The sequence below is a fragment of the Solanum verrucosum genome, unplaced genomic scaffold (genome assembly GCF_900185275.1).
Source record: "Solanum verrucosum unplaced genomic scaffold, falcon-dt-bn FXZP01000189.1, whole genome shotgun sequence".
Classification (NCBI taxonomy): Eukaryota; Viridiplantae; Streptophyta; class Magnoliopsida; order Solanales; family Solanaceae; genus Solanum; species Solanum verrucosum.
In genome coordinates, this window is record NW_026020814.1 from 1,968,428 (window position 1) to 1,983,028 (window position 14,601).

A 14,601-nucleotide genomic window follows, 5' to 3' on the forward strand; every position below is an offset into this window, starting at 1 on the left:
TTAAATAATAATATTCATCATTTTAAAACATATATTTTTAAAAAACTACTATTTAAGTGTATTCTTAATAATGTTTATGTAACGTTCATAATTCAATACTCATTCATTGATAATGAATAAACAGTAATACTCATATCAAGAGATTAACAAATAATGAAAGAGAATTTATTTTTAAAAAAGAAATTAATTACGGTGAAAAGGAGCCAAATTAAAATAATAATGAGTAGTAGTAAATAAATAAGAATGTTTGAAAGTAGAGAAAAAATTTAAGCCCTTTACACGTTAATGAAAATGATAGAGAAAAAAAGAAGAGAAAGAGCTTCATTGTACAAGAGCAAGCCAAAAAAAAATAATGCTACCAGCTTGGTTCAAACCCGCATTGCTCGTGTGACCAATTGCATCCTTTACCAATTGATTTATCATCGTTTGTTTGGATATGCAATTTAAATTTTTATGTTGTATATTTTCTCATACACATAAAAATTTCATAAGTTGTAAAATTATTAAAATTGTCTCAATTCTTCATATAATTTTATCAAATAACTTAGAGTTTATAAAATTACATAATACGCTATTACAAAGATATTTTTTTAAAAAAATACAACATTTATTGATCAAGTTTTAATTAAATAAAAGACAAAATTAAACAAAAGTTGTAGTGTACTAGTCTTTGAATAAATTTGATGGAAAATAATGAATTTGATGAATATAAATCATAAAGTAGAAATTGTTTTGAAGTAACAATAATTTTGTGTTGGTGAGAATAATGTTATATGAGATATAAATGGATTAAAAAGTAATGATATAAATTATAAATTTTCTTTACATATGAAATAAATGGTTAGTACATATAAATAGGAAAAATCCTTTTGGCTAGAAAATTTGGCCAGAATGGTATTTATCCTATGTTATTTTTATTTTTTTTGAACAATTTACCCCTTTAACTTTAATACCTTTTAATTAAAAATGAAAAAAATATTAGTTTATTTTAAAATAAAAAAGATATTATAATTTTTTTAAATTTCTGGTCAAATTTTCTGGCCATTTAACATTACCCATATAAATATGGTTTTTAAATACAAAATATAAACTCGTAGGTCCATTTTTATATTTGAAAAATCTCAAAACATGATATGAAATTCTCAAATCATGCTTTTTGGAAATTTGAAATTTCATCTCATAATATGCGACAAAATCAGGATGAACTCAAATGTCCAAACACTGATTTAATCTCATAATTTTAAAAAGACTCATTTGATTAATTTTGCTCTTTGTTTTTCATGTCTCACTATTATTGTTATCATCAACAGAGATTGGTGAAAGTCTTGAAGCATAGTTTAATTTATATAAATTATAATCCACCACATAAAAAATAATCTTTAGCGGTAATTAATTAATGATAATAATTCAATTGCTATTAAATATAATTTTTTAGCGGCAATTATCACTCTTTTTATATGTCCCTAAAGCCTTGAGCGACGTTGAATCTAATACATTTAACTAATAACGGTAAAAACTTTAGCACTCTTTATTAATATGTCTATTTATTATTGCTAAAAAATATTTTTGTTATAATGAGCATGTATCGAGTTTTGATATATCTCATAGTTTGATTTATAAACTTTTAGTACGCCTTTCGTACTTATTAGTTTTACCTACCAAAGTAGTCCGTCTTATTCTAGTATCATTTGACTTGACAAGTGACAACACGAAATTTATTATTTTTAGTCCATGACAAATGTCAATATTGTGAAGTAGTAGCTTAAGTATTTTCCAAGTTAAGTACCAATATAGTCCAAAAGGGAAGTATAGAAGAAACTAAAAATAAGCCAAGTTAGACGCACGGAAGATTTGGAAGTTGGAACTTAGTTTTCTTAAAACCACAGCCCCACTCCACTCCAGCTGTCATATAAAACAGCTGCCCCACTCTCTTTTTAAAACAGCCTGTCTCCTTATCACCCTCTAACTTCCGTGTTCTTTTTCATCATCATAACTTTTTTAGTCTCAACTATATATAGAAATCAAACTTTTCACATTTACCACAACAATTAAAATCTATAAGCTCACTCAAAAACAAACATCACAAATATCACTGATTAAAGAAAAAAAATGGATATCTTTCGAAGCTATTATTCGGACCCACAAATAGATTCTTCTTCATCATTTTCTGATACTACTACTTATAACTCTCCTAATAGTGCCAATCATTCTGATGAGGAAGTTATTTTAGCTTCAAATAATCCAAAGAAGCCAGCTGGAAGGAAGAAGTTTCGAGAAACTCGACATCCAGTATACAGGGGAGTCAGGATGAGGAATTCAGGAAAATGGGTTTGTGAAGTCAGAGAACCAAATAAGAAAACAAGGATTTGGCTTGGTACTTTTCCAACTGCTGAAATGGCGGCAAGAGCTCATGACGTGGCGGCTATAGCATTAAGAGGCCGTTCTGCTTGTTTGAATTTTGCTGACTCTGCTTGGAGGTTGCCTACCCCGGCTTCCTCCGACACTAAGGATATTCAAAAGGCGGCCGCTGAGGCCGCCGAATCCTTCCGACCATTAAAGTCGGAAGAAGAATTAGTAGTTATTACTGGAGATCAATCTAGTACTCCGGATGATATGTTTTTTATGGATGAGGAAGCGTTGTTCTGCATGCCGGGTTTACTTACGAATATGGCGGAAGGATTAATGGTACCTCCACCTCAATGTACTGAAATGGGAGATCATGTGGAAGCTGATGATATGCCTTTATGGAGCTATTCTATCTAATATATATAAGTAAGTATAATGAGACTAATGCTAAGAGTGAAGTATTGTAATTTGTAATGATGTAGATATTACTAGTATTGCTATACTATTATTTAATAGTGTGTTGTACGTAGTAGCATAAGAAAATGGTTCAGGTTAAATGAGAATCATTGGCCTAGACCGTGGGTATATAAGACTATTGTGTGTTTTATGACAGTTGGTCTTAAGTTTTTTCTGGTTTAGGCAAGTGAGTGAAAAAGTAGATTTGTGGAGTATTTTTCAAGCAGATTGTAATAGAGTGAAATAAATGCGCTAGTTTTTCAAACCTATTTTCATCTGTCCTAGAATTTTCAATATCGATCATTTGGGCAAGTACTCCTCTTAACTAATAACTACCCACATGCTGTAGCATATTGAATAAAAATATTCTATTTTAGTAGTTTCGTCCAAAAATGTCTTGTATTATTACTTTTGGATAAAAAATGTCCTTTTCCTAAAAATAAAATTACTATATTTGTTTTCTTTGTAGTATAAATAGTTCTTGAATTACTACATATAATTAATTATATCATAGTTTATACCAATTTTCAAAAATAGATATACATATATATATATGATTTTTTCCAAAGTTAACAGATATACATGTACTCAATTAGGTCCGCCTCTATTATCAAATTATTAGTGATGACAATTGTAGAACTTTCTAGAATGGAATAATAATGGGGACAATTCAAATCGTTGGAGATTTATACATGTCTCAACATTGTGGTACTAATCCAATATATTCCAAGTGGAAGCACATTGGAGCTGGAAATGATGCACGTGGTCCACGCGTATAATTTCCCGCGTGAGAAATGAAAAGTTTAATTTGTTAATTTATCAGAGTAGCAAATGATGATATTATTAACTGTCAAAAGCGCGTGTTGAGTTTTAATTAGTTATTATTGGTACTTCACTAGTGACTTCATACATATACCCATTTCAAAGGTCAATTTTCAAACTCATCTTTCAATTGGATTACGTAGGGGGCGGCTATATATATTTTGGCCTAAGATAAGAATAGAAAGGCAACTCACCCTTCACCTTCCACTATCTTTTCAAAGAATCTCAATAATTAGTATAGTTTATTAATTAATTTTATTCTTCATTATACTATCGTACTTATAAATATATCTTTGTCATTATGAAACTTTACATATTTACCTCTTAATTGAACAGATTATCCCAAATTGATCAAAAATATCTGTCATTATGGAACTTAAACTTCACTTTTAGGGTTGGGGTATTTTTTTTATAAATTTAAATAGTTTGGAATAAAATTTTAAATCTAATAAAATATACTTGGGTCCATATCTAGTCTCCTAAAATAGAAATAACACTCCCTCTCTCCTCCCTTTTCATTCCTTTTTTTTTTTTAATTTGTAACTACTCTACTATAGTCTAATTTCTCCTCTCCAAAGCTTGAATCTCCATATATAGTTCTTGTCCTCAGGTATGTTGTTTTCTCATTTCAAATATTTTTAACTTCTTTCCAATATCAGAAAAATCATAAAATATAAATAATAATATATAAACATAAAAAAATATAAAAATTCATTGTATAAAAAATAAAAATTCTTGAATGAAACTTAACTTATGAGATATGCTAATTAATTAATAAGAGATATATATGTAAATATGTATATATGGAAGGAATATTTTAGTCTTCAAAAATATAATTTTCTGCTTTTTTTTACAATATTTTAGTCTTCAAAAATATAATTTTCTGCTTTTTTTTACGAAGCACGAATTTTTAGATTCTTTTCAACACCAGAAAAATTGCTTCTATTTCCATTTAAAAACAGTTTTAAGGATTTGCCAAATACTTTATTTTTCAAAAAAAAAAAAAATTTCAAAAAAAACACTATTGGCCTCCCAACGGCAATACAAAACACACTCTAACTCAATGTTAACAAATTGAGGGTCTAATAAAATAAATAAATTGTCATTCTTTAATTTTTCGAAAATGACAAGTAAAAAGGGAAATTAAATTAGAAAATATTTTAAGACGAAGAGAGTATAAAAAAAAAAGTTGATGAAAGCTGACCTTTTCCTTGACAGCTATTGGTTCACTGAATCCCCAAAGATTCATCTGTAAATTGAAAAATTGGTGATGATGAGATAGTATAAAATAGATGCAACACGAATAAGTTTTATTTATGTTATAATAATTGATGAAATGTCAAAGATTGGTCAGTATTCAGTAATGAGGAGTATATATATTCCAAAAAGGAAGGAAAGAAGAAAGAGTAAAAGCTCACAAGTTGCCACATAACCCACACGAGTTGTACACAAAAAGAAAAATCTACTTGTCCCACAGAAAGAAAACAGCTGGGCTTACGCTTTTATATCCAGCCTGTATCCTTATTATCACTCCGTGTTCTCTTCTCCTTTCACTATCATACTTTCCCACTATAAATATGTATAACACTTGTTAACTGAACAAACATCCAACACTATTATACAACTACTTCCTATTTTTAGCTCTCAACAACAATGAATATCTTTGAAACCTATTATTCAGACCCACTAATTTTAACCGAATCTTCTTCTTCATCATCATCATCATCATCTGATGAGGAAATTATTTTAGCTTCCAATAACCCAAAAAGGCCAGCTGGCAGGAAGAAGTTTCGAGAAACTCGACATCCGATATACAGGGGAATCAGGATGAGGAATTCAGGAAAATGGGTTTGTGAAGTTAGAGAACCAAATAAGAAATCAAGGATTTGGCTTGGTACTTTTCCTACTGCTGAAATGGCAGCAAGAGCTCATGACGTGGCAGCTTTAGCATTAAGGGGCCGTTCTGCTTGTTTGAATTTCGCTGATTCTGCTTGGAGGTTGCCTATCCCGGCTTCCTCCAACTCTAATGATATTCAAAAGGCGGCCGCTGAGGCCGCCGAAATCTTCCGATCATCATCATCATCAGAAGAGTCGGAAGAAATTTCAGGAGAATCTGATAACAGTACTCCTGAAACGCCAGAAAATGCATTTTTTATGAACGATGAAGTGCAAGAGAGTAGCTTCTTCATTGATGAGGAAGCGCTCTTTTTCATGCCAGGATTAATTGCAAATATGGCGGAAGGACTAATGCTACCTCCACCTCAATGTGCAGAAATGGGAGATCATTATGTGGAAGCTGATGCCTACATGACTTTATGGAATTATTCTATCTAAATAGTACAATTTCTTAAATTACTAGGATTTAGAAGATTTTGGTAATTTTCGTACTCAGTATTTGGATGGTACGAATGTACATTAGTATTATGATTTTAATAGAGTACTAAACAATGTAGATAGTAGCGCCACCAAATAATGACACGTGTCAATGGATGACTTGGTTTTGGCAGTGAGAAGAAAAGATTAGTATTGCAAATTTCAAGCCGTCATATTTGAATAAATGAAATGTGAAGTGATATTACAATGTTCAATATTTTTTGCCATTCTGATATTAAAGAATTACAATTTCTTAACTTATTTTTCGTAATTACTGAGTATCTAAATGTTAATTTATCAATCCAATCTAAGCAAAATTATCTGATATTGAAAACAATTGTTTACTTGAAAACTAAGGGGTCGTTTGGTTTGAATATGAGTTGTGATGGGATAAGTTATGTTGGGATTAGTTATGATGGATAAGTTGTCCTGGGATTATTTCTTATTGAGTGTTTGGTTTGTTATATTCAAAATAATATATATTGATAAATTTTAAGAACAAGTTGTTTGTTTACAAAATTACCCTTCACTTTATTTAAACTTTTTAATTTTTTCTTTGTGAGCTTTAGTTATTCATTTTTTAAAATAAAACTTTTATTTTTTTTTAACTTAAATATTTTTGTTTATGTATTCCCATGATAAGTACCATGTGTATTTAAAAATATAACTTTTTTCTTATTTAGCTTAAAAATAGAACTTTCCTCTTAAGTTTATTAAAGAGAAGAAAATTTATGAGATATCAAAATAAAATAAACATAAGAATTAGTCAAATAAATTCATAAATAAAAATTATATTTATATAGTATAATTTTTTAATAGAAAAATATGTATAATTATCATAAAAATAAGGAGTAGTAAATATTATTATACATGGTATTAAAAAAATGTAAATATACATAAATGTAAAAAATGATACATAAAAAGGATTTAAAGGGACATAGTTGTCATTTACCTATTCTATCTCGGGATAAGTTATCCCGGGATTACTATACCACCCATGGGGAGGGATAACTTATCCCGGTACTAATTATTAATCCCGGGATAAGTTATCCCGGACTTGCCAACCAAACAACATAATTTTTTTTTTATCCCATCACTATTTCCTTATCCCATCACTATTATTTCTAATCCCTCACACCAAACGAGCCCTAAGTATATAATTCCTTCATTCAAAAATAATGAAGGGGTGCCCAGCATGAGTCAACCATATTCAAATTAAAGTTTCAGTTTTCAATTCCAAATTTATTTATCTCATCATTAAAGAATTTCAATATTATGAATTACAAAATAAATAAGTTATATCTTTTTCATGTCTATAAACACTTTAAAATTGTATTGTTAGAAATAATTTCTTATTCAACAAGACAGTATTAATTAATGTACTATATAGAGTGAAATATAGGAAACTTTCCAAAAATAAAATAAAATAAAATAGATATCCCTTTAAGAGCTAGTCCAGTAGTAGAAGAAAATTATGATGGTGGAGACCTGCAAATGGTGCCACGTGGTGGATCACACGTTTTCCTGGACAAGTGGCGGCGCGAAATGCTTTCTTTCATTTCTTGCAAAGGTCAGTTTGAGTTAATGATGTATAATTGTCAGAACCGTGTGTTTAGAGTCGGATGAATTTCATATATTTGAAAGGTCATTTTTATATTTCTACCCTTCTATTTTAATTTTTAGCCCTCAAGTCATTGTAGTTCAAAAGATTTATTTCAAAATTATTACTCACTCAAACGTTGAACATGACTTATTTTCTTTGAAAATTTTGAAATGATTATTGGTCCTTTTATTTATTTATATATATAAAATTTAAATTAATGGATCAAGTTTTTCATTTATTTATTTTTTGAAATCATGATTTGAAATATATATATATATATATATATATTTGGAGAATTTGGAATTTGAAATCTCGATTTCAAATTATATCCTTAATCACATATCTAAACACTAATTTATAATTTGATTTTTAAATTTTGCACAAATTTACCCCAAACAGATTGGTATTTAATTTCCCCATTCTATCTCAAGTATTCTCTTTCTCTTATTATTATTAGTATTATTATTTTCTACTATATTATAAAAGGGAGTCTAGGCCCAATTATAATATATAATATTTAAGATTGAGACTTTTTCCAATCTTCAATATTATTTATTATACTTGTGGGACTTTTAAAATTTCTACTATGCCAAAATATAATATATAATATTCAAGATTGGGATTTTCTTGAATATTATATATTATATTTATTATATAGTAGAACTTGGGCATAAACTCCCTTTTAAAATAATATATATATATTGATAATTATGGTAATTTTTAATGCTTTTTAAGTCATTTATAAATGATATATGTTGCTTCCTTGATTGGGACTATATATATATATATATATATTTCACAAAAGGAAAAGTCTCAATCAAGGAAGCAACATATATCATTTACAAATGACTTAAAAAGCATTAAAAATTACAATAATTATCAATTTAAAATATTTAAAAGTTATATAATAAAATAGGTTGACTCTCAGAATTGTATCAGGCTCACATATATTGGGACAGAAAAAATAACACATATCATTTTAGAATTACCAAAAAGTATTATAAATAATAATAATCAACAACTTAAAATATAGATATTTTAAAAGGGTTAATTTTGTAATTTTATCCATATCACATAAATTAGGACAATGTGACCAGTAATGTACGTTATTTCAAAGTTACATAAAAATATTATAAATCACAATAATTAATAACTTAATTTAAAAAAAAAAAACATATGAAAATTTGGATGACTCTCCAAATTTGATTTGTGTCACATAAATTGAGACAACAAAAATAACATATATTGGGTCGATTTTAATTTATTTGTCTTATTTTTTTTTGTTTTTTTTATATTTAAAAATTGCGTAAAATACTATAAATCATGATAATTGACAACAAAAAATATGTTTTGAAAAAATACAAAAAATTCCACTGATTCTTGAAGTGAATCTATCGTAAAAATACTATAAATCATGGTAATTGACAACATAAAATATTTCAAAAATGTTGTATGTGGGTAGTCTTATTATGCCTTAAATAGCGTCAAAGAAAATACAGGTTCGTGATAAAAAAACTTATTCTTTTATCCACGCAAACAATCGCTTCAAAAACTCAATTATTAGCCCCAAAACATACTATTTATATTATTGGGCCCGTGCATAGTACGAGCAACATTATCTAGTTATTATTTTATTATTATAGTATATAAGAGGGAGTTTGGCTAAAATAGGCACGTCTTCGCTGATATTCTACTTTAATTTAATTAATATCTAATTTTTTAGAAATTGTGGGATCCACTTTACTTGTGTTATCGTAACTAACTAATAATACTAAGAAGTGAAAAGTGAGAAGAAAAAAGATTAGTTCAAGTCAATATACAATGATGCTGACCTTTAATAAATGTATTTGTTTATTAGTAGCTCAACTAGACCAAGTATTCTAGTGGTAGTCCAAAAAGGAAAGAAGGAAGAGGGAGAGACAAAAAGTAGAAAGTTGCCACATCCGCATAAAGGCAACACGACTTATACACACTTAAGAGTTGAAACACTTATCTCCCTCCAACTCCGTGTTAGCTTCAATACTTCACTTACCTTATCATCATATCTATATATACAAAACATCCAAACACTACTTCATTATCTTTACTCTCTCATCAAATATAATTAAGTCAGTTTTCAATAATATTACTATAGATATGTTTCCAAGCTATTATTCGGAGCCACTCGCTCAATTATCATCATTGTCATCGTCATCATCAATATCTGATAATAGCAATCACTACTCCCCTAATAATATTTTTTCTGATGAGGAAGTTATTAATTTAGCTTCAAATAACCCGAAAAAGCCAGCTGGCAGGAAGAAGTTTCGAGAAACTCGACATCCAGTATTCAGGGGAATCCGGATGAGGAATTCTGGAAAATGGGTTTGTGAAGTTAGAGAACCAAATAAGAAATCTAGAATTTGGCTTGGCACATTCCCTACTGCTGAAATGGCGGCTAGAGCTCATGATGTGGCGGCTTTAGCATTAAGGGGCCGTTCTGCTTGCTTGAACTTTGCTGACTCTGTTTGGAGGTTGCCTATCCCTGCTTCCTCCAACTCTAAGGATATTCAAAAGACGGCCGCTGAGGCCGCCGAAATCTTCCGACCATCAGAGTCGGAAGAAGTTTCAGGAGAATGTAGCAATACTACTACTCCTGAAACGCCAGAAAAGGCCCTCTCTATGAATGAGGAAGCGCAAGTGAATAGTTTCTTCATGGATGAGGAAGCGCTTTTCTACATGCCAGGATTAATTGCGAATATGGCGGAAGGACTCATGCTACCTCTACCTCAATGTTTAGAAATCGGAGATTATGTAGAAGCTGATGATGCTTACATGCCTTTATGGAATTATTCAATCTAAATGAGGATATATTTAGGAATTTTTTATAGTTTATACATACAAGTGCAGTAATTTAGTAACAAATGTAGACAGAGTGAGCAAGTTAATCTAATTAGCACCTATTTATTCTATATATCCTCAGAATGCTCAATATATTTTCAATCTTTCTAGATTTAGAGCAATTGAATTAATAACCATTTTGATAAAATAATACTGTACGTATTGATCAGGATAAAAAATACATTTTTTATGTTTCTCTTCTTACCTTTCTATATGTGAGAAGACAATGTCTTCATTATACTGTCAATTTAATTACTAATCTTAAACTAATTATCTTCCAAGTATGCCAACATGTTGGAGTATTGTTGTTTACATTTTATTACAGAAATCGAGTTGGTGGTTTTCCAAGCTTTATGCTGACTGAGCGTTCAATCGCCGAGTCATATGATTTTCACTAATAAGTCAATGCAAAACATAAAAGAAGTAAATAAATAAGAAGCCACTTAAAGTGTGTTCGATAGGAAGAAAAATGTTTTTCAGGAAAATTTCTTGTATATGATCAATTCATTATTGACGATAGATATTATCTTAAAAATATTTGTATATAGTACTATAAAAGATGAGAGTAGGGGTGTGTTGGAAGCTTGGAGCATGGAAAGGATATAACCAAGGTGGAATGTCATTTATGTAACTTATTTCCCCAGCTACTTCTACTAGGAAATCAATTTTCTCATCTTAAAAACTTATTTTCATAAAAAATAAATAAAAAATTCATAGCTTTTAACCATTTGAACAATATATATATATAGAAAAAATAGAATTCACTCTTAGGATATGTCTCACTTTCTAGGTTCCTATTTCCTAGTACAATTGTAATACTAATCCAAAATTCCTATTTCCTGCGTTTCTCTCGTTTCTTTTAAAGATAATAACTGTCAAACCGTGTGTGCAAGTGAATGAATGGGACTAATGACTATGGGAGTGTAGTTTAATAAAACAATATTGATGGCTTGTAGTTGTCATATTATTCGAAAGGTCAATTTTCTAACTTTTATCATTTCAACATGATTACATTTGGAGTCTCCTAGGATACAATTGATTTGTCATTTAGTCCAAACACACTACAACTCTAAAAGGAACTAACTCTTCACCTTCCACTAGATAATATCCTCTCCCACATGTACTTGCTTTTAGCTATCGTTATATATCTAGAATGCCATTTATTGTACTGCTTCCTCCTCTTCCTACGTACTCCCTCCGTCCCTTTTTAGTTGTCCACTTTAGAAATGGCACACAGATTAAGGCAACAATGATTAGCACAGTGAAGTTACAAATTTACCCTTATGACAACTTTTCACTTCAAAATTACAACCACTTATTTGAATTCAAGTGAAATAAATTGGAGGGAAACAACATACACTTTTACAATTTTCAAGAAGTGTAAATAAGGGTATAATAGAAAAAAATTTGTTGTCCTTTCTTGATTTGTCAAAATGGACAACTAAATAGGGACAACTAAAAAAGGAAATATGGACAAGTAAATAGGGACGGAGGGAGTACTATATATTTTGACTTGTTCTTTTCTTTTCCTTCACTAGTACTGTGCAATTTCATTTTCCACAAAGTTTTCGTAGGTTAAAAGATAGTTAAAATTTCTTATAATTATATAGTTTCTTCATTCTAATTTAAGTAATATAATTTTAATAAATACGTACAAAGTATTGAAAAATAATAAAAATTAAAATTTATACTTTAAAATATATTATTTGTGTGACTATAAGTCATAACATTAATTTGCATCGGTGAATAACAAGCATTTTTTTTTAGGGACGGATTAACAATGTATTCCATGTATAAGTATAACTTTTTTCCCCTAAAATTTTTGTTATTAAATTAGGTACGCACTTTATTAATCACGTGAATATAACTAGCCTAATAATAAGAAAGAAGATTTATTGAAGTCAATATATATTTATGCTGACCTTTGACAAAAAATAGTTTACTGCTCTCTATATTTCAATTTATATATTTCTAAACTAGGTAAAAAGTATTTTAAATTATAATAATAGACAATTTAAAAATTTACAATTAAGATAAATTTATTTAAATATTGAAATTAAAAAAATGTGACATAAAATTGAGACGAAGAGAGTAGTAGCTTAACTAGTCTAAGTATTCTAGATAAGATATACTCTCTCCGTCCCTTTTTAGTTGTCCACTTTAGAAATGACACACAGATTAAGGCAACAATGATTAGCATAGTGAAGTTACAATTTTACCCTTATGACAACTTTTCACTTCAAAATTACAACCACTTATTTGAATTCAAGTGAAATAAATTGGAGGGAAACAACATACACTTTTACAATTTTTAAGAAGTGTAAATAAGGGTATAATAGGAAAAAATTTGTTGTCCTTTCTTGATTTGTCAAAATGGACAACTAAATAGGGACAATTAAAAAAGAAAATATGGACAAGTAAATAGGGACGGAGGGAGTACTATTCCTTTTAGTTAGGAAGGAAGGAAGAAGGAGAGGCAAAACTAGAAAGTTTGCCACATCAGCACAGAAAGGCTACACGACTTATACACACTTGAGACTTAAAACAACTGTCTCCTTATTACAATACAACTCCGTGTGATACCCAACTTTTTTAGCTTCAACACTTGACACTTCACTTTACTTATCATATCTATTTATAGAAAATCCAATTTCAAATTCACCACAAACCCAAAAACCTCCATCCATCCAACACTACTGTTTACACTCCCATCAAATAATTAAGTCAGTTTTCAATAATATTATTATGGATATCTATTATTCAGACCCACTCGCTGAATCATCGTCATCATCAATATCTGATACTAATAACAATCAGTACTCCCCTAATAATAATTTTTCTGATGAGGAAGTTATTAATTTAGCTTCAAATAACCCGAAGAAGCCAGCTGGCAGGAAGAAGTTTCGAGAAACTCGACATCCAGTATACAGGGGAGTCAGGATGAGGAATTCTGGAAAATGGGTTTGTGAAGTTAGAGAACCAAATAAGAAATCAAGGATTTGGCTTGGTACTTTTCCCACAGTAGAAATGGCAGCTAGAGCTCATGACGTGGCAGCTTTAGCATTAAGAGGCCGTTCTGCTTGCTTGAATTTCGCTGATTCGGCTTGGAGGTTGCCTATTCCGGCTTCCTCTAACTCCAAGGATATTCAAAAGGCAGCCGCTGAGGCTGCAGAAATCTTCCGACCATTATCATCAGAGTCGGAAGAAGTTTCAGGAGAATGTAGTACTACTCCTGAAACGCTAGAAAACACGTTTTTTATGAAGGAGGAGAGTAGTTTGTTCATGGATGAGGAAGCGCTCTTTTACATGCCAGGATTAATTGCGAATATGGCAGAAGGACTCATGCTACCTCCTCCCCAATGTTTAGAGATCGGAGATCATTATGTGGAATTAGCTGATGTGCACACTTATATGTCTTTATGGAATTATTCTATATAAATAACGATATATTTAGGAGATTTTATTAGTTTCCTACGATGGTACAAATGTATACATGTGTAGTAATTATTTGAATGAAACAAGTGAACAAGTTCATCTAATTAGCAGAACCTACATCATCTACACTCAGAATGTTCAATATATTTTCTGTCTTTCTAGATTTAGAATTAATAACCTATAACTAATATATTCTTATTTTTTCACCATTTTCATATTGAATAAGTGGGGAGGACATAGTCAATATAAAGAGTTTGTGGAATTTATTTTCATTACTTCCACTAAAAAGTCATTTTTCTTATTTTAAAAATTTATTTTCATAAAGAAAATACTTTTCAAAAATTTAGATGAAAAATCGAACCCACGCTTACTAGAGGATTTGATTGGAAAAGGATATGTCTCACTTTCTAGGTTCGTATTATCTTAAGTACAATTGTAATACTATTAACTGTCAAACCGTGTGTTAGTGCAAGTGAATGAATGAGACTGTAGTTCAATAAGACAATATTATATTGATGGCTTCTTGTATTTTTTGAAAGATCAATTTTCTAACTTTTATCATTTAACATGATCACATATGCAGTCTCTTAGGATAAATTGATTTGTCATTTAGTCCAAACACACTACAACTTCAAAAGGGACGTCCAACCCTTCATAAGACCATTAAACAATCGCTTGGGGTCCAA

The 14,601-nt window shown here is 29.8% G+C and overlaps 4 protein-coding genes across 4 annotated transcripts; all 4 read left to right on the forward strand.

Annotated features, from left to right (window-relative positions):
• The first annotated feature begins 2,064 nt into the window (after positions 1-2,064).
• On the forward strand, positions 2,065-3,056 carry LOC125813250 (dehydration-responsive element-binding protein 1A-like). The gene has a single exon (XM_049492740.1). It carries the CDS (start codon positions 2,110-2,112, stop codon positions 2,761-2,763), a length of 654 nt encoding a protein of 217 aa, XP_049348697.1. The 5' UTR covers positions 2,065-2,109; the 3' UTR covers positions 2,764-3,056.
• Positions 3,057-5,277: 2,221 nt separating this feature from the next.
• Positions 5,278-5,983, forward strand: LOC125813249 (dehydration-responsive element-binding protein 1A-like). The gene has a single exon (XM_049492739.1). It carries the CDS (start codon positions 5,278-5,280, stop codon positions 5,956-5,958), a length of 681 nt encoding a protein of 226 aa, XP_049348696.1. The 3' UTR covers positions 5,959-5,983.
• A 3,753-nt stretch (positions 5,984-9,736) lies between these two features.
• LOC125813246 (dehydration-responsive element-binding protein 1A-like) lies at positions 9,737-10,441 on the forward strand. Its single transcript, XM_049492735.1, has one exon. It carries the CDS (start codon positions 9,737-9,739, stop codon positions 10,439-10,441), a length of 705 nt encoding a protein of 234 aa, XP_049348692.1.
• Positions 10,442-13,184: 2,743 nt separating this feature from the next.
• LOC125813247 (dehydration-responsive element-binding protein 1A-like) lies at positions 13,185-13,918 on the forward strand. The gene has a single exon (XM_049492736.1). It carries the CDS (start codon positions 13,226-13,228, stop codon positions 13,916-13,918), a length of 693 nt encoding a protein of 230 aa, XP_049348693.1. The 5' UTR covers positions 13,185-13,225.
• The last annotated feature ends 683 nt before the right edge of the window (positions 13,919-14,601 follow it).